The sequence below is a fragment of the Symphodus melops genome, assembly GCF_947650265.1.
Source record: "Symphodus melops genome assembly, chromosome: 13".
In the NCBI taxonomy this organism is placed as follows: domain Eukaryota; kingdom Metazoa; phylum Chordata; class Actinopteri; order Labriformes; family Labridae; genus Symphodus; species Symphodus melops.
In genome coordinates this window covers 11,674,740-11,695,112 of record NC_136703.1, presented here as the reverse complement: position 1 = coordinate 11,695,112, position 20,373 = coordinate 11,674,740, and the positions used below count along the sequence as shown (strand labels likewise).

At 39.6% G+C, this 20,373-nt stretch overlaps 2 protein-coding genes across 2 annotated transcripts; one reads left to right on the top strand and one right to left on the bottom strand.

Moving 5' to 3' along the window:
• The first annotated feature begins 548 nt into the window (after nt 1-548).
• On the top strand, nt 549-5,733 carry dffa (DNA fragmentation factor, alpha polypeptide). Its single transcript, XM_079359626.1, has 6 exons — nt 549-823; nt 1,944-2,102; nt 2,182-2,336; nt 3,025-3,220; nt 3,586-3,713; nt 4,310-5,733. Exons 1-6 carry the CDS (start codon nt 730-732, stop codon nt 4,529-4,531), a joined length of 954 nt encoding a protein of 317 aa, XP_079215752.1. The 5' UTR covers nt 549-729; the 3' UTR covers nt 4,532-5,733.
• A 1,090-nt stretch (nt 5,734-6,823) lies between these two features.
• Nucleotides 6,824-10,848, bottom strand: masp2 (MBL associated serine protease 2; the record flags this gene model as incomplete). Its single annotated transcript, XM_079360073.1, has 6 exons — nt 6,824-8,257; nt 8,489-8,685; nt 9,869-10,000; nt 10,188-10,365; nt 10,453-10,675; nt 10,748-10,848. The coding sequence occupies 6 exons, from the start codon at nt 10,846-10,848 to the stop codon at nt 8,087-8,089; spliced, it is 1,002 nt and encodes a 333-aa protein (XP_079216199.1). The 3' UTR covers nt 6,824-8,086.
• Between the last annotated feature and the right edge of the window lie 9,525 nt (nt 10,849-20,373).

The following is a 20,373-nucleotide window of genomic DNA, read 5'->3' as shown; positions in this document are numbered from 1 at the left end:
TCGAGGTAAAGTTTGATTTAAATTGCTGCTTCAAGATAAGCCTATAGGCCTAAAGGCATTAAAGCAGTTCTGACTGCAGAGGCACTTCGTCTTGCTGAGCAGGAAAAAAAACCCATCTAATTTACGACAAATGGCAATGAATGTAGAGCAAAATTATGATAGTTAGATATGGTCAAAGAAAAAGAAGTTGGTGACCTTTATGGCATTTGCAGGACTGATCCTTAGGTTTTTCTGAGGTTAAATTGAAAAGCGCAAAGAAAAATGTGGAAAGATGTGTGTGAGGTGTGGAGTAGTTTTCTCATAGTGCAAATGAGCTTTTTGGCATTACATTTAGCGATGATTGCAAAAGAAGTAAACGTCAATGATTTTCAAGGCTTAAATAATTTGTACGTATTTTCAGGTGCCGAGAACTTCTGAAGTTCTTTAAAATATATCAGACTGAAGTGATTCTGAACATCAGTAGGAAATCCTTGAATTTTCGACATACCACATTTAACAGCGTAAAATCTCCCCGCACCATGTACTGCACTATTTAACCGTATCCAGAAGGTGGCAGTAATGAGACACCGACCGTCTGCTGCAAAACACCAAACAGAAGAAGAAGAAGAGCGCGCGGCGGTCCCGTGTTCGAAACCCCTCAGAGGAGAAAGCAGAGCGTTTTGTGTTTGTACTTTTCGGCTTTAAGCTGAACAAGGAGAACAAAATATATTTCTCCGTATTTAGCAGAGGATGACAGATAGGAAACCGTGCAAGGTGTGCAACTACACACGGCAGAAGTCCTATGGGCTGGCAGTTCCTTCCCTGGATGAACTGAAGGTAAAAGGTGAGTCGTCAAGACAGGTTTTAACTTGTAAACATGTCTGAAGGGTGAACGTTGAATTACAAAGCTTTGTATTCCAAATGATAATAACCGTGTTTGAAAAATACATTAATCTGACAGTATGGTGTAGTTGATCTTATCTATATGTCTTGAATTTATAAAGTGATGGTTGCTTAACGACAACGTGTTGTATAGACTAATGTAAGTGCAGCCTTTATATTTACAGTCTGAGTGCAATACAGATATGAAGATCTAGCCCACAGTCATCCTCAGCGCTGTTGTCAGCCGACAGTGTTGTTGCACAGTTTAGCTTACTGATCTTTCATGATGTAAAAAATGAGCTGTGTCGCCACATTTTCGTCGTGTTCAAACTTGCAGGAACTGAAAATGAAAAGTCTGGAAAGACCTCCCTCTCGCCCTGCTCATTCTTTGAATGCTAGTCACAAGGCGTTGCCGAGATCACTGCACTCTCTGTCCATTAGAGGTGTAGTTTATAGTACACATACTGTATGTGGGCTTTAACAGAGATTTTATTAAAATATTCACCATTTTGACATTTCTATAAGTATCAGCACATTTCTTATAACGTGCCTCAGACAGTTAATTTGCACAATTACAAGGTTATAATAATAATAATTTACACTTTATTAATCCCACGAGGGGAAATTCAGTTTACACTCTGTCTAACACACACATAGGCCGAGATACACACTCATGCACAAACAGGGTTCTAGTGACATGCATTAATGGAGAGGTCTCAGAGTGAGGGGGCTGCCCACAGCGGGCGCTCCAGAGCAGTTTTGGGGTTCGGTGCCTTGCTCAGGGGCACCTCGGCAGTGCTCAGGAAAATGGACTGGCACCTCTCCAGCTACCAGACCAGTTTCCGGACTTGGTCCGTGCCGGGACTTGAACCGGCGACCCTCCGGTTCCCAACCCAAGTCCCTACAGACTGAGCTACTGCTTTATGACTGTAAAGTTAAAATTAGGAAGGCACCAGGGCTGATGAGATATATGCATGAAGGATGACTAGAGGTCAGAGATGATCAACGTTGTCAAAAGAGCACGTTCACTAAAGGATATTTACATGAGACTTCTCAAGTGTATTTCCCTTTCCCTCCCGCAGGATGTGAGTTTTTTGGCTTCAGCCCCAATGAACCGGTCACAGTGGTCCTTGAGGATGACGGCACGATAGTAGAGGATCAGGGATACTTTTTGTGTTTGCCCTTAAACACGAAGTTCATGCTTCTGCATGAGAACGAGACATGGTCCCCTGTCAAGAGAAGTAAGATGGATTAATTTCATCCCAGATTGAAATGCAACACAGAGTACTGTGTTTTAATACTCGTTACTTCTCATCGTAGTGGATGGTGGTACAGCCTGGATGGCCAGAGACTCTGTGGTTCTGGAGACTGATGCTGTTGACACTCCTAGTTCAGCCGCTCCCTGGTGGGACCTGGCTCAGCAGCTGAGGCAGGACCTCACTAGCATCATCCTCATGTCAGAAGCAGACCTACAGGTATTAGCACCATTCCAGCATTATTTCAGCATGAGTGTTCACTGTCATGCCTCACAAAATATGTCCTGTTAAAGGCAACACAGTGAGAGTTCTATTTGGAAAAAAACCCCCACTGTCCTCAGCTGTCAGTTGCTTCCTTCTCGTGTTCTTTCTCAGTCCAGCTCCACTGACAGTCCAATCCAATCCAACTTTATTTAATTAAGCGCTTTAAAACAACCACAGCTGACCAAAGTGCTGTACAATAAATTAACAAAAGCTAAAAAGGAATAATACAGAATAATTTAAAAGGCATAGGAAAAAAAACATGACTCATGGTATGCTGTAAAAATAAATAAAACAGACTCAGAAACTCTTTGTTGTCCAGGCCACATGATGTATAACACCTCTTTGTTATGGCAGAGGGGGAGAACACAAGTGATCTACTCCTGGAAAGAAAACAGTTAAATTGCACGGCTGTTTGGAAGAGACTGCTTTTTTTTTTTTGTTACGACGCTAGTTAATTTACTGAATACTACATTAGCACAGACACACCTTTAATGTATGCACTACCTCTCTACAGACACTGCTGTACCTCGCCAGATAAATTCTGCTGTACAGCTGCATGACGTCCTCTGTAGTTTCTGCACAAGCTTTGATTTAATGAGTGATTTAAATGGCACAAAGGTTTTCTATAATATTTCGGTTTCAGACTTTAGTGGATGCTCCATGCCCTGAGCTCGCCTTGGCTCTGAGCTTCAAAGAAAAGAGGACCACCGACCTCCAGCAGACACTGCAGAGGGTTTTGGACCGACGAGAGGAGGAGAGGCAGTCCAAGGAGTTACTCCAGCTCTACCTGCAAAAAGTGGAGACAGAGGATGGACAGCAGGGAGAGACTCGCCAGGAAGGTACGGCTTTCTCCTCAACAGTGTTCTTGTGTCGCAGTTTCTTTTCTCTTCGGAAATAAAGAACAAGAACAAAAAAAAACTAGAACTCCACTTTTAAATGTTGTCTTTCTGACTAGTAAGTGATGTGTTAAATCTTTATACATGATTTAAAATGTCCGTAAACTCAAGAGAAATCAGTTTTAGCACTTTGCCTTTTGCTATGCATTTCTCATGCCAACGTGTGCTGCACTTGTACCTTTTGGTCACTAGGTGGAACCCTTGTTGCTGCTGAATGTCACCTGTTCTGGCGAATTTATTAAAACCTATTCCCTCATATAACAAATAAGCCTGAGAGAACTCTTTTTTTTCTTTTTTTAATGCGTCAGGGGCTGGAGATGTGGATGTGACGGATGTAATGGAGGTGGACTCGTCATCAGGATTCATATACAGGACACTGATGGTGCTAAAAGGCAAAACAAGCCCAGAGACCAGACTCTCCACTGAAGACCTGCAGGTAGTCGACTTCCAACACTGATCCTAAAGTCACTAAAAACCTCGAGTTCATATTACTTTATTTTTCCCCGTAGATAGATTTAGTTGCAGGTAGAGTCACGTCATACAACACAGAGAAAACATAAGTGCATACACACAGTACACATGTAGAAGTGTTGAGGTGTATACAGTGTGCAGGTTCTAATCATGAAAAAATAAAACAAGTTGATGTATAAATGCCACAGAGCCGAGAACTTAAGCCATGACTTGTTCCGCTCTATAATGACTGCAGATGGAAATACTCTCTGTTTAGCTGCTATCCTTATATGGACTGCATGTCATTGAATCAGAGGATTCATTCTTGGAACTTTTTGAAGAATCTATTGAGTACATGTAGACAGATAAACAATATGTCCACTGTCATTTGTATACTCTAAAGAAGCAAAACAATAGAAACCCCTTTTAAAAAAAAAAACTTAGTTTAATCAGTAACATTCATGGAACCCTTAATTTAACTTCTCTTCTCTGATTCAGTGTCAACGAAAAGGAATATTAGGACAGGATTGATTATCCAGGCATTATTTTTCCTCACATGTTCCCATTTCCCTGGGTCTGTAGGTGGTAGTGAGCAGAGGAGTGGACTCTATGGTACCAGTTCTGGGCTGGGACAGAACAAGGACATCTGCCCTGCTGCAGGCCTGTGAAGCTGAGCTGACCAAGCGTCTCCAGCAGGTTCAGGCCGTGCAGTCCATCAGGAGCAACACCCAGCCCGACAGCAGCCAGCAGGTGGACGAGAAGAGATCGGAGGAGAGTGCTGAAACTCCAGACGGGGGCAAATAGACCCAGGCGTCACCTGAGCAGAGACAGATAAAAAGACACTACGTGCCTTAGGGTCAGTAGGATGGGATCGTCCCTGTGTTACTGATCATATCCATAATGCTGGGATTTATGAATGTCAATGATGTTGACGTTTCAAACACTTTGTTCAACTTGCAAATCACTGGAGCGCCTCAACAGCAGGGGGATTTGCATAAGTTATGTTTTTCAAAGACGTGTTTGTGTTACCCAGTACCTCGGGATGCAGCTTTCTAATGGATCGCTATTCTGATGGAGCCATCAAACATAAACATTCAAACTTAGAGCAGTGATTCAAAACTGTAGAAAAAACACCAAATTCTTTTTTGACACGAGACAATTGATTGATGAACAATCTCAGATCTCTCTCTCTCTGTCTTCAATATGAAGCAGGAGTAGCAGCCTGCACTATTAGCTTAGCATAAAGAAGACACAGGAACAATGGCTAGCCTGGCTCCTTCAGGGTTTATAAATATGTTGCTTCTTTTTTTTGTAGTCTCTGCTTTGCTTCAACCTCAACAGTGTGACTAGACTCTTGGAATTCTAGATGAGACATATTCCTGTACAGAACTTCAGTTAACAAACTAACAAAAAACAAGACACAACATATTCAATTATGAACGTTAATGTACATAAGTCAATTTTGTGCTGCTAGCTTGAACTCCATATTTAGTAGACAATTACAGAGGTGGCATCAATCAGCAACATGTGAAATGATTGCTTTAAGGTTTTATATAAAATATTACAGTTGAAGCAGCTTTCAAGACATATTGTTTACATCACACATGCCCTTTAACACTGCTAGCTAAGACAGGAGGTTAGCGCTGTTTGTTTGGTTTTTTTTAATATGAGGCTGAATACAAGTGGCTCTAGACCTGCTCTTTTTAAGTTTCTGGAGAATATTTGTTATGAATTATTGTTGTTATACAAATAAAGATTGACTGACAAAAAGAAATCTTGTGGGTCTCTGGCATATGGCTACATGATTATAGACATTTAATATCTTTTGGCAATCACTTGAAATACTTTTTTCTGCAGCATAAAAGATAATTTGGGAAATGAATCGGCATGTTTTTATTTTTAATCAGCTGGCAACCAAACTGATCCTGTGCCTCATACAGTAACATGAATCCTTCATGTGATCCTCTGATGTGAGTCATGCAAAAAGGAAAAATGTTATGCTACTGTGCCGTAGTATTTCACTTGTTACAGAGTTTTCCAGGACACGAGTAGACTCGGTCTAGAATTTTATACAATGAGATGGCAATGACAAAAAATAGTTATTTTCCTTGAGTAACATGCTTGTATACACTTAATATAACATTTTCTTTTTTTCATTTTATACCACACTTCATGTGCGTCTCACAACATTAAGGTAGGGTGGCATGGAGTGCATGGAGTTTAAAGAAACCACAGGCCAACGTAAAGGAAGAGATTAGATATAAATGTTTTAATAATGCTTAAAGTATGATCCAAATAATATCATGCATGGTTGTGTTTACAGTGTCAGACAGCAGCAATCACAAACCATACAGAAAAAGACATTGTCTTGCATGTATGCAAGTTGTGAGAGGGACCAAATAGATTACAGTAAAAACATAAAAGTTTTCAAGAGTTAATGTGAATTCCAAAATCATTCCAACAATAAGAAGACTAGATAAAATGTATATGACTTTATTCGTGCTAGCCTCATTGTGGATTAGAATGACTGAGCCTCATCTTAGAGTCACGAGCTGTTAGTGTTTCTGGATGAGAGCCATTTAAAGATCCTCTATTATACATTCATATAAAGTAATGTATCAGTTGGTGGCAGTGTGATGTAAGATGGTGTGTATGGTTTCTATAGGTCTCTCTGACTCATAGGTCACGTAGGAGATGGCCTTTGTCATGACTGTCATCTGGTCCGTCTCTTAAATGGTGACAGTGTGCACATGACAATAGATTTAAATTTGTGGGATGCTCATCTTTTTTGCGTTTTGATGAGGATGAGACGTTGCTGTTGGCATATATATTAGCATAATAGACACGGTGAACTGGAGCAGTCATCTAGATCTTTTATTCAGTTGATATCATGTCAACATATGACAGTGATTGAGCCTTCTGTTGTCACACAGTTTGCAATAAGAGACCTGTCAGCAGCTGTTTTATATAAGCCTGTAAGAATTACCATGTGGTCTTTCACAATATTAAGTGATTGTTTAGCATGAATCAAAATGTGACTGTTTTGTTGTAAACTCCATTAAAAACTCTCAAATTCTTATTAATAAGGCTTTTTTATATTCAAAAAAGGAAGAACTTCGAGTTAACCTCTTTTTTTTAAATCTCCTTTTATTACATTAATGTCAATCACAACATGCAGGGTTGTCAACAAAATAATGATGGGTATATCAGCTGTAAGTGAACTGGCTGCATGCTGCTGTGAGATATTTTCCAACTGTTGCTTAATGGGGTTCATGGTGTGCGTAATTCCTGTGGAATTGCCTCCAACTAGGCGGAGCAGTTAGAAGTGAGAGTTCTACAGGAGTAGTCGATGGTGCTCTCATGTGTCTCACAGTCTGGTGGATTAGATTATGAGTTAACAGTGTTTCAGTAACAAATGCAGGTTTGCTCCGCAAGTGCGTATCAAGTTGGCCTGAGGACTGTCTGGACATTTCATGCCGGAAACAAACAGAGTTCTATGTGTGCAGATGACGTTCTTCGAATGCACATCCACCTAAGATCGGTGCGCAAATGCCGAGGTGATGTGTGGGTCAGTATGCACCTGCAGCGTAACAGTTCAGTCAGAGTTTACAAAATCAGGTCATAAAGCATACAAGTTAACAGAAAAATGTTGTGGACTTATTTCATTAGACATGAAGAAGAAAACAAAAATCAAACACTGAAGCGACAGATACATAAATCAACACAAGTGTGTTTCGTTCTCACGTCCAGACATGCTCTTTGGCCCACTTGTAGGGCACAGACGGAGGAAACATTAGTGAGTGAATGCAAAAGTGTCAAATGAGAGGCAATTTCATGGGTCTGAAGAGCCTGGTAATGACTGTTTAGATAGAGGAGTAGAGCTGGGGGTTGCTGAGAACAAGCTGCATAATGTATGAGGGTTAAACGACAAGCATTCACTGACTCTTAGACCAGACGGCTGATTTACAAACTACTTAACAGAATTAGAACATTAAGTCGGCCATTTTAGTGTGTCTTCAATGAAAGAAACAGCAGCTGCTCAACTTATTTTAGGATTAAGTATTTTTATATTAAAATGCCTATTTATCACATATGGTGATGGTTACAAGACAATCAGAGTGTGTCATTGATTGATTTAAACTTTTGGAAATAAAGCACAGGAGAAGTGTCGTATTTTGACCAGTGAAAGTAAATGTTGTAAATGTTTCAGAGCGTCTTTTTCTAACAATGTCAAAATATAGCACAGAAAACTTCATGAACACAGTGATAAAACTTTGACAAAAAACAATATTCCAAGATGAAAATAAATCACTGTGTAAAATATACTACAATGTGTGTCACTTAGAATACATGTAATGTTCATATCAATAAGCGATCAGCCTTGGTACTTGTATAGTTGATCTTCCATCCCTTGTTTTTCCCACCTTCATCCGATCTGAATGCAACATGCACCTGGTAACTTCCTGTGTCAATGCGACTGGGTGCCATCGAACCACAGAAGGGTCCATACTCCTGCCCAGTGGTGAAAATCTTGTGAAAGGGAAACAACACATAAGAAACAAAGAAGTTGATTCATTAATCTCCTGACTGATTTATACCCAGACGTACTGAAATATGCAGGACACGGCATGGCCAAACAGTTTATCACCCAAGGTGGACAAGCGGGTAACAAACTGCGTTGACAAGCATGAGGAGGAATACATTGCTTTGTCACATTCCTGTGTGTGTGTGTGTGTTATGTTCAGAAGTCACATGAGTAACCTTCAGCATATCATATGGACAGGGGGCACTGGGGTGTCCCTCTATGTCAAAGGGTTCTAGGAAGTCCAGAATGATTCTGTAGCCTTCGAGTAGATGAATGACATGATCACACTGACTCATGGGTGGGTAAGGACTTGGGTAGCCCGGACTGGTGAGAACACCAGACAGCGAGGTCAACGTCTGGTTTTGGCATGGCACTGGAAGAGGGAACACACATTAAAATGGGTAATCTAGGATTTATTTAGACATTTCCTACAGTCCTCTGTTTTTGAAGGCCTAACCAAATCCAAGGACTGCTTTATGGATTTTAGTATTGGCTGTGAAAAAGTTTTATGACCAAAAGAAAATCATTTTTTATCTCAATTGACACATTTCCTGACAGCATATATATTGTGATTTATTCAGGTTTGCATTATTGCCGCAGTAAATGTGCAGATGTTGTTACTGACAAAAACAAATGGTTATTGCAAGGAGGCTGAGCTCCTGTAATTCATATAATTAGTACAATCTGTAGGCAGATAATCATTTTTGCCTTTTCATTGCATGATTTGTTTTGTCATTCTTATTTTCCTCTGACAAAGAATAATAAGTTCAAGCACATCAATTGTTAATAGTGATTAATTACCCACTGTCATTACACTGTTAGCGCCAAACGCAGGTTTCGATTTATAATGCCATTTTGAAGTTTCTCTTCCCTTAGGAATTGACAGTAATTAACCCTGCCTCACACCAGCTGGCAGAGAACCTGTACTTTGTGCATCACTGTGGATTTTTAGCTTGAAGTTCATAAGAACAGTCCGGTAATGATGGAATGAATTACAATCTACAACAATATTAACTTTTAGCCCAATGTGAAATGTCAGAAAATTTAAATAGTTTTTGAAAGATTTGTTTTGCACAACTGTGAAGTATAGAGAACGCTTTGAAACCGTAGCCCTTTTTCCTTCAATAATTAGGTATAATTACAAGTTTACAACACAGCAGCAAATTTGTCTAATTAATCAGAATTTTATACAGCCCTTTGATAAAGACCGCAAATTAGTAGAACAGTTTTTTTAAAAAACACTTTGATACCAAAATTGTGAAATAAAAGACGTGACTGTTATAAACCAATGTTTTGGAATTTACAATGTTGATCAAATAGAAAAAAATGGGAGATTTCATATTGCTTTGTTCTTTTCCCCTCAATATATATGTCATGTTTGGTACTGAGGAGCTTAGCCGCAGTGTACATGTATACGAAACCATGAGGCATTTATATATTTAGGGAATATTAATATATGGCCAAATACTACCAAGCTCTTAACACACAGCCTTTGACTCACTTTGATAAAGCTCAGAGAGACATGTCTCTTGAGTGTTACACTGCATGGCCCGTACCTGTGCAAGATTTATTGTTGTCATGTAGAAGGAATCCTTGTCTGCATGTGCAATAAAATCCACCGATGTAATTGTGGCAAAAGTGATCGCACACACTCTCCCCGTCAATCTTGGACAAACACTCGTCTACATCTGTCAGAAGGAAAAGAAAGAATGAAACAAAACACAAAATCATTCATCCAATCTATCTATCTATCTATCTATCTATCTATCTATCTATCTATCTATCTATCTATCTATCTATCTATCTATCTATCTATCTATCTATCTATCCATCTATCTATCTATCTATCTATCTATCTATCTATCTATCTATCACCTTCCGATGTGTAAAAAGCTTGGAAGCCGGTGAATCGGCCCTCGTTCGAGTAGTCACTCCGGAAGATGACAGACATCAGGTTCCCTGCTGACAGGACGACTGTGTTCCTCGGGCTGCTTTCATAGTTCTTCTCTTCCTCTCCACAGAACCGTAATGTTTCATTCCCATCTGCCAGAACCTGGTTTGAAAAGGTCAGAGGCCTGTAAATGAGCAAGCTTTAGATTTCAATGTAGATAATGGAAGTGGTAGTTTCGGCAGCATCTACCTGGACGTAGTCATAGTCACACTGGTTAGACGGTTCCAGGCTAAAGTGCCTGAAGTAGAGTTTGACCCTGTGGCCATTGGGGACACTAATGTTCCACACTATGTGCTGGTTGTCAGGGTAAGGCTGGGGGAAGTCGGGGGAGGTGAAGCTGCCATATAATCCTGTCATTTCCACACTCAGTGAGACATGGAGGAGGGAAAAGAGGACAAAAACACAGCACCCACTGGGCAAAATGAGGTGTGATGGCAGCTGTTTCCAGGATCATTTTCCACAAATAATACTAACTGACACTCACCCGATCATGTTGTCAGAAAAGTCCCCAGGTATTTGGCGTGCTGTGGAGTGGTTCACTCTCAGTGATCTGAGGGTAAATGAACCCAGCTGGCCAGCCGACATTTAGGTAAACAACGTGAGACAGGCGCATGATCATTTTGTCATCATTTCCTCCTACGTGACCAAATCTATCACAGCAGTAAATGCCAGAATCATTTGTATTTATTTAGATATTGTTAACCCTCTTTTTCTTAATGTTGTATCATTTAAATATATGCTTTTGTCATCTTTAGTAAGCGAAATGTATGAGTTTTAAATACAAATAAATACAATAATAAACTCCCCTAGGGCTCGGTGATGTGGACCAAAATGTACATCTTAGCTAAATGATGATACTCAATGTATATTGATATGTTTTTTATCAACAGTCTGATGCACAATGACAACATGTGCATGAAAAATATATCACCTGTTTGTAAAATAATAAAGCAATATAAAGTAAAAATGGTCCTAAATACAATTAAAATATACACTGCTCAAAAAAATAAAGGGAACAGTAAAACATCCCAGATCTGAACGAAGTATTCTTATTAAATACTTTGTTCTTTACATAGTTGAATGTGCTGACAACAAAATCACACAAAAATGATCAATGGAAATCAAAATTTATTAACCAATGGAGGTCTAGATTTGGAGTAACACTCAAAATTAAAGTGTAAAAACACACGTGCAGATCCAGATTTGATGTAATGTCCTTAAAACAAGTCAAAATGAGGCTCAGTAGAGTGTGTGACCTCCATGTGCCTGTATGACCTCCCTACAATACCTGGGCATGCTCCTGATGGTCTCCTGAGGGATCTCCTCCCAGATCTGAACTAAAGCGTCCAACAACTCCTGGACAGTCTGTGGTGCATTGTAGCGTTGGTGGATGGAGTGAGACATGATGTCACAGATGTGCTCAATTGGATTCAGGTCTGGGGAACGGACAGGCCAGTCCATAGCATCAATGCTTTCATCCTGACACACTCCAGCCACATGAGGTCAAGCATTGTCTTGCATTAGGAGGAACCCTGGGCCAACCGCACCAGCATATGGTCTCACAAGGGGTCTAAGGATCTCATCTTGGTACCTAATCTCAGTCAGGCTACCTCTAGCGAGCACATGGAGGCTGTGCAGCCCCCCAAAGAAATGCCACCCCACACCATTACAGACCCACTGCCAAACTGATCATTCTGGAGGATGTTGCAAGCAGCAGAACATTCTCCACGGCGTCTCCAGACTCTGTCATGTCTGTCACATGTGCTCAGTGAGAACCTGCTTTCATCTGTGAAGAGCACAGGGCGCCAGTGACGAATTTGCCAATCTTGGTGTTCTCTGGCAAATGCCAAACGTCTTGCATGGTGTTGTGCTGTAAGCACAGCCCTCACCTGTGGACGTCGGGCCCTCAACCCACACTCATGGAGTCTGTTTCTGACTGTTTGAGCAGACACATGCACATTTGTGGCCTGCTGGAGGTCATTTTGCAGGGCTCTGGCAGTGCTCCTCCTGTTCCTCCTTGCTCAAAGGCGGAGGTAGCGGTCCTGCTGCTGGGTTGTTGCCCTCCTACAGTTTCCTCCACGTCTCCTGATGTACTGGCCTGTCTCCTAGTCGCGCCTCCATGCTCTGGACACTTCGCTGACAGACACAGCAAACCTTCCTGCCACAGCCTGCATTGATGTGCCATCCTGGATGAGTTGCACTACCTGAGCCACTTGTGTCTGTTGTAGACTCTGTCTCATGCTACCACGGGAGTGAAAGCACCGCCAGCATTCAAAAGTGACCAAAACATCAGCCAGAAATTGGCCTTTATTGGGGGTGTCAAGCTAATTGCCTATAATTTCCAGTTGTTGTCTATTCCATTTGCACAACAACATGTGAAATTTATTGTCAATCAGTGTTGCTTCCTAAGTGGACAGTTGGATTTCACGTAAATGTTATTAACTTGGAATTACATTGTGTTGTTAAAGTGTTCCCTTTATTTTTTTTTGAGCAGTGTATATATTTTCCTGCATATCAAAATACACATAGCTGTGTTCTCATTCAGTCGTTATTTTGAAAGAGAGTGAGAGAGAGAAAAAGACGGGGAGCAGGGTGAAGAGGGACAGACACTCGGTTTATAAAAAAAGTGAACTGGAAGAAGAAGACGTGTATAATTCTACTTTAATGCAACATAAACAATATTGTCTAACCCTATATCTTGTTTGAAAGATATATCGAAATATCTTAAAATCTTGATTTGTCGCCCAGCCACCTCAATCACACCTTAGTAGCTGGTGAACATTGTGAAGACAGTGATGCTGATCAGACCAGACTTGTGCAACAAATTATTTCATACCACGCTGCAGGAAAGTTATAAATATGCATCAGAAAAATATTGACACTATATACACAAGAATTGCCATCCTGATTGAGCTGTAAAGAAAAAGGGTCAGGAGGTTTAGTGCTGTTCAACAGGAAAAATAAACTTAACCTTAAATTAAATGGCAGCTCTTGTGTCATCAGAGTGTGTAAATAACAGATATACAGTATTGTAAAGCACTTTGTAACCTATAAGTGCTGTTAATTTGATGTAATTGGTGTATCAGGGACAAAAAACAGTCAAAAGTACATCAACAGCAGTTTCGTGGGGAATAAAACCTTTTTCAATGCTTGTCTGGTTCTGTGCTCAGCCAAATGCTTTTATGATAGGGGATTGCAAATATTCATGCTGTCTGTTTTGAGTGAATACAGTGAGCAGCAACAGTTTTTTTTAAAAGATAAGCTTGTAATGACCAGCCCACATTTATCCTAACACCAAAGCACTAATGGCAAGTATTTAAAGTAAATAACAATAATTATCCACATAAGCATCAATGTTAATTTTCCTTTGCAAATGACCTTTCTGATGGTACTCTTTTTAAATGGTGCCATAACCTTGTTATTTTCCCTGGAGTGTAGGCTGGTGGAATATTGATGTTTGTGCAGATGTTCTCCTCTTGGACATCATCCAGCTGCCACTTAGGTTTTGATACGCTGACAGAAATGACAACAAATAAAGCATTCCTGGAAAATCTACCTTTTTCATTTAAAAAAACAAAACAATTCATTAATGATTGTGGTATATAGGCTATGTGCAATGCATCGTTCGGAATCATGAAGACTCGTATTTCTGTTGCCATTGGTGAAAGCTCAGTGGAATCAGAAAGGTTCAAATAGAGAAATATTGTTGGCTTTTTCCATTTAGGATTAACCTCAAAGGAGCTGCATCACCATTTTCAACACTTTAAGCCTCCTGAAAAACTCCTATTTGGCCTCAAGGCTATTTTGCAAAAATGCTTTAAAGATGACAAACATTTGTTTGTACAGAAAGAGTCTTCAGAGTCCCTTGTGAAATGATATATCCTGCTTTACAGAGAAAATACTGTCCTAACCTTTTGACCAATTTTCTTTTACATACTGTAGCTTCAGACTTGAGAACTTTAATTATTAAGGATCAAGGCTCTTTGACTGCTCTGCATATACATGTAATCAATATGTCTGTGCAAGAGCATTATGAACAGTGCAGTCTCAAGGGCTGCAATTACTTGTTAATGTAATGGTAAAAGGTAAATGGGCTTGAGTTTGTATAGTGTTTTCCTAGTCTTCTGACTACTTTTACACTGCATGTCACACCTACCCATTCACACACTGATGGCAATTCGGGGTTCAGTGTCTTGCCCAAGGACACATCAGACATGTTTTGGCGACAAACCCCCAACCTTCCGCAGTATGATGATTCTGTTTTTAATAATCTCATTTAAATTAAGTCATTAGACCATTTCATGTAAAACCACTACCTGACCCTGCAGAAGGCAACTTTCCACCCAATATTTTGGACTCCAATCAGACTTTGTTAGATGATAATATATATGGTAACTAAAATGAGGGAAGGTGGACCCAAACAGGCAAACACCAAACATACTAAACTGACAGACTGCAAACAATGAACTGACAACAGGAAGAAAGGAACACGGAGACTTAATAGACATGGGTTAATAAGACACAGGTGAGACTAATCAGAAAGGTGAGGACAATCAGGGTAATCAAGACAGGAGGGAAACACAGAGAGGCAGGAAACCGGACAACACTGAAGACCAGAACTACAACCTAAAAACAGGAAACACTAAAGACTGAACTAAGAAACACACAAGAGGCAACACTAGAGAATTACTAAAACAGAACTCAAAACACTGAAATACAACATAAACGAAACCAAACCAGGACACAATCTGGATGCACCCAGAGACTAAATACACAGTGGGGTAATTAAACACAGGTGAGACCAACAAGACACAGGTGAGGTCACTCAGGGCAATCAAGACAGGAGGGAACACAGAGAGGCAGGAATCAAGAAAACCCTGTCTATGATACAGTATAATTCAGGAAACACTGAAGAATGTTACAATACACAATAGAACACAGAAACAAGGAAACCAAATTACAAGCAACACTGGGAAAGAATGAAAACTAAAACAAGATAAGAAATCAAAACTCTGAAAATAAACACTGAAACAGACTAAACCATGACAATTACAACAGAACAACCAACTTTGTTTGTTTTTGATGATTTTTATTCAGAGTTGATAAATTGTTGTTCATAAATGTGTCCTCTTTTTCCAATCAGGAACTGAAAGCTTATAATAACATAAAATTAAAAGACTGAAAACTCCATCAAAAGCCATCTCTGGAAATGTTGCTACTTTGAATCTCCTTGACTGAAATGACGAATGTTTAAAAGTTTGCACCTGCTGAAAGTACTGTAACTCTACGTTCTAAATGTCATTGAAGTGATTGGCACCATAATTGCTCATTTGAAGTCCAAGGAAAGCTACTCCATCATAATGTACTCCTTTTTGCCTCATTGAGTTGGCTGATCAGAGATTTTGGTTGTTAAAGGGCTGCTATCTGCATGGAAGCTAAATCAAAAGCCAAGGGGAAATCCCCTGTAAATGCCCCCTGCTAGTGACACAGACACCTTCTCCATCATGCTCTTTGTCCCTCAGCTTAGTGATCTTTTCACACCACTTGTTAATACTTTTCACAACTTGAGGTCATCTCCCTATGGCGTCAGAAACCCTTTCTTTTCTGTTGTTGATTGTGAACTAGAGGCAATATTTAATCATAGGTTGAAATCTAACAAGAGTACAGACCAATTAACACATTGTACGGTGATAAATAATGCAAGAATGCAAGAAAGTTTGCTGTGTCTCCCATCAAAGCCTCGAGAGCATGGAGAAAATACCAGGAGAATGATCGTCACTCAGTGAGAGCTGGACAGGGCCAAACAGCAGGACCACTATTGGCTCATTTGGGTAAAAATGGCTCACATGATGAGTACTGACAGAGTTACTAAACTGTCAGAAACACTCTGAGCACTCCATGCAGCCTGAACAAGCTTGTTTGAGTCACTGATATGTTTCTCACGTGGCCTGACTGTCCCTGTTTTTTCTTTCTTTCTTTCTTTCTTTTATATATATATATATATATATATATATATATATATATATATAGAAAAACAAAACAACAGGTAATATAGATATATATTGTTTTTTTTCGTTTCTGTGTCTTTGTCCAGTTGTACTGTTTTACCTCTTGCACATGCTTTCCAATGAGGTTTTATACTTCAAATGGCAATAAACCTAATGAGGATGGTATGATGGTCTGACATCCTCTTGTGGGACATGTGGTTACAGCCCAGCACCTTGCAGCTCATTTACGTCATCACAGATAAGAGCAGGGTCACTCCTGAGCATGCCTGCTGCTCTTAATCTGGACAACTACTGAATAGGAGTCTAGTTCGTCTCCAGGACTTTGGTTGCACCATTCATTGCTATTGGGGATTTTCATGTCCAGGTCCCCACCTCTGCATCCCAGAAAGCTCAGTCAGCACAGTGGAGAACAACAAAGAGAACATGACTAGTGACGTTGTGGATTATATTCAGTCGTTTCGATTACATATGACCCCCTTACACTCCTGAATTACTTTACAAGGTGCCAATTGATTTTATGGATTAAGGATAAGGATAAGGATAATATTTATTGATCCCCCAATGGGGGAAATTTGGGTGTCACAACAGCTCCAAAAAACAGTAAAACAGGGAATATAGACAGCATCAAATAGCAAAAAGGAAAAAAAGAACAGCTATGAGCCAGTTTACATAATTAAGTAAAGGGGTTAAAGCTTATGTTATGGTTATGCTCGTGCATTAAAAACCATGCCATGCAGAAGCACTGCATTGTCTAGTTTGAGGGCGCCATTAGTTTTAATTAATTTTTCAGTCTTCTCTTACTCTTGGCCTCAGCCATGTCTCAAACAGTACAGAGATGGGAGAATATTTGTTCAAACAGATTAATCAAATATTCCATAACAGTTTGTTTTTCTGTTCTTGCTCTAATACAGTGTAACAACAAAGCTTTAGCGTTTTAATAATAGCCTTGTCAGAACCTGAATATGACAAACTGCATCTCATGTCTAGAGTTATTTGAAAAGCTTGAACATGGTGGAGATCAACCCTTAAAAGCTATCCCCAGAGTCATTATTGAGGCTTAGCAAACATATTGAAATTGGGCTAAGTGTACATGTGCGTCACGTACAAAGAACATTTGCTAGATATTGCCTAACTCAGTGGTGTGTTTGTGCATGTACCATGGATAATTTGCTCATTACACAGAGCTGAGCATGCACTCAAAACGTGCGGAGACACAAGGCACAGGCCGTTTTGATTTCAGCATGATCAAATCTTGAACGTCCATGTGCCCAAGACAGGCGCTGTCTTCACAGCGCTGTTTGACCTGCTTGCTGTTCCGTGGTGTAATGAAGTGCTTCCTTATAGGAAGTCAGCCAGTCATTAAATAAAGAATAGGCCATCTGAGATCAATTGAAAAGACAAAAGGACAGGGACTGTTTGAGAGTCAACAAAAGGCAGTGATGGAGACACAGGAAGAGAGTCATCTTCAAATCAATGCACATTGAATGCTGGACGGAAACGTGGAAGTGAAAGTTTTGTTTGTGTCTGTCTACCTTTGAACAATTTAAACATCCTTCAACTGGATTAATCTGAACATCTCTTAAAAGAAAGATATCATGCTCTGAAGCATGCAAGTACATTTTGTGAGTGTGTTGACACTCACAAAAACATCCATATGCCATCTCCCTGAGCCTCTTATAATCTTTCTCCATTCCCCTGGCTGTAACCGCAGTAGTCTCAGCCATCCAAATGCTCTAAACTGTAATTAAGGACTTGAATAAGTGGGGATTCTGTCTTTTTGAGCTGAACAGAGAGGAACAATGAGGAGTTAATACACTGTAATTTGCTCGTCCACTGTAGTTTTACAGAAAAGACATCATTTCGGCTTCCAAAGCACACTACCTGCTGCAAATAACAGACTGTACAGGAGCAGAACAGACAAATACGTCTCACACAGGAACTTAGTCATTTGGCAAACTGTGATTTGATGTCACATCATCAACTTCAAGAGAATATGTTATAGACGAGCATCCACATTTGATGAACAGAATGGAGAGAACTGGTTGACGCTATAGCTTCTGGCTATTTCAGGGACATGTGCCTTGATTTGTACCTCCAGGCCAGATGTTCATAACAAAAGACATAAAATTGATGGAATGCTGTATGCACGTAATATATATTAGCATGTTTCTTTGTTATGCAGAGAGCGGCTGATTCTCTTTAGTGTTGTGATTAACATTGTTGCTCATCATGCGTGGGTGCAGAAAACACATTAAATGCCAGCAAACAAAAACACACCTTAAAATGTCTTGCATGGATTTCTTTGTCAGGCCTCATTTTCCTGCATGTGTTTTGACAATAAAATAGTGAACATAACATAGCTACAATTTTGAGAAATGAGGCTAGATGATAGAAAATATATATCCAGTATTAAAATATGAGAAATTTAGGATAGGATATTTAAAAAAAAGACCCTTCACAAATTTGAGCATTTTAAGAATGAAGTCAGAGGTTTTTCTAGTCAGTCGTTGTAAATTCATTGTATTTACATGTTTCATTTTATTCCTATCTATTCTTATTTGATTTGCACTCAAATTCATGCTTTTCTCTTTGTCTTTTTAATGCTGCAACACTTGAAATTCTGCACCGGAGTTAAATAAAGAACAATTTAATCTTATATTATGTTGTGCTTACTACTGTAGTTATATGAACCTAATTGTGATTTACAGATTTTTTTGGGCTGCACCATAGAAAATTGTACTTATCAAATTGCATGTGAATGTTGGTATATGGTATAATAAATAGTAAACGCTCAACGCGCTTTTACACTGCAGGTCACACCTACCCATTCACACACTGATGGCAGAGGCTGCTATGGAAAGTGACCATCAAAAGTACCTCATTCTATTCATATGTTGCCGACAAATCGGAGCAATTCAGGATTAAGTGTCTTGCACGCAAGGACACATCAGTCGTTGCATGATTACTGACTCTGCCAACTAAGCCATGAAACAAATCTGTTAACTTATGTTGGTGTGTGCCAGTGAATGTTACACCATTTGATTGAAGACTCAAGTGATATAAATTGTTACTCTTTTGATAGGGTTCCTTTATCTGAGGTTATGGTCAGACACAGAAGCAAGGCAAGTTATACATTTTCCTCATCAGCTTCACCTGTAATTTCCATTGCTTTTTGACAGCAATGTGTAACTTTTTTGTTGTGGCTCCTGGTGGAGCACAAGTAGGAAACTTGGGACCACTGCCATATACACCTCCATTTATGCATAAATACATACCATGTACCTAGAAAGACTCTAGCTTTATAAAGTGTTTTATCAGGTACGTTTAAAACCTGATGTTGTATTGTTTTACTTAATAATCACTCAAAAAAATATATTTTTAAGAACCTATAGGTGCATTAGCTCAGAGTGTTCCAAAACCCTAATTCTGAGTACAGTTTATTGTCCAGCCAGTTTTCCAGCATCCCCAGATGCTAATGATCAAAAATGGCTCCTGATGAATTAATGCTGAATGTTTCCATGCTGGAATTCACTCCTGACATCAGGGTCATTACTCTTTCAATTTTACCCGGTATAGCCTCTTATTCACAGATAACAAATACAGCCATTTCTTTGCTAATTCAAAAAGGCTGTGCTTTAGCAATTCTGTGGATTGCCATAAGGTGGTAACACATTCAGTGACGTTGGTGCAAATGAACAATGATGAAAAATGGCACACAGATGCTGCTCTTGGCCCTGAATCCTTGCCTTCATTATTAAGCCTCAACACCACAGCACATTCCCTTCATTATGTCTTAAACAGCCTTGTTTCACATCTGAATTACAATTTAAGGTTTTGACAGAGAGTTACTTTAAAAATAGATAAATAAAGATGTCACCTAATACGACTCTAAAACGTCGAAAGGTGCCTCAAAGAAAGAGAGACACTCCTCTGTAGCAAGAAATACATACAGTATTTTTTAACAACAAAAAATGGGCCCATCATTCACATATCAGTGATTTAAAATTATGTAATAGTGCTGACAGGTCATGACTCAATAACTCAGTGGGGATATTAGTGGCAGAGCTATTTCTTGTATAATTGATTAAACATTTTCAGGTCT

Bases quoted from the DNA above. Each gene is read 5' to 3' on its own strand.
- dffa (XM_079359626.1), top strand. From the start codon at position 730: ATGACAGATAGGAAACCGTGCAAGGTGTGCAACTACACACGGCAGAAG. The intron at 824-1,943 runs GTGAGTCGTCAA...TCCCTCCCGCAG, and splicing joins GGATGAACTGAAGGTAAAAG to GATGTGAGTTTTTTGGCTTC. The intron at 2,103-2,181 runs GTAAGATGGATT...TTCTCATCGTAG, and splicing joins ATGGTCCCCTGTCAAGAGAA to TGGATGGTGGTACAGCCTGG.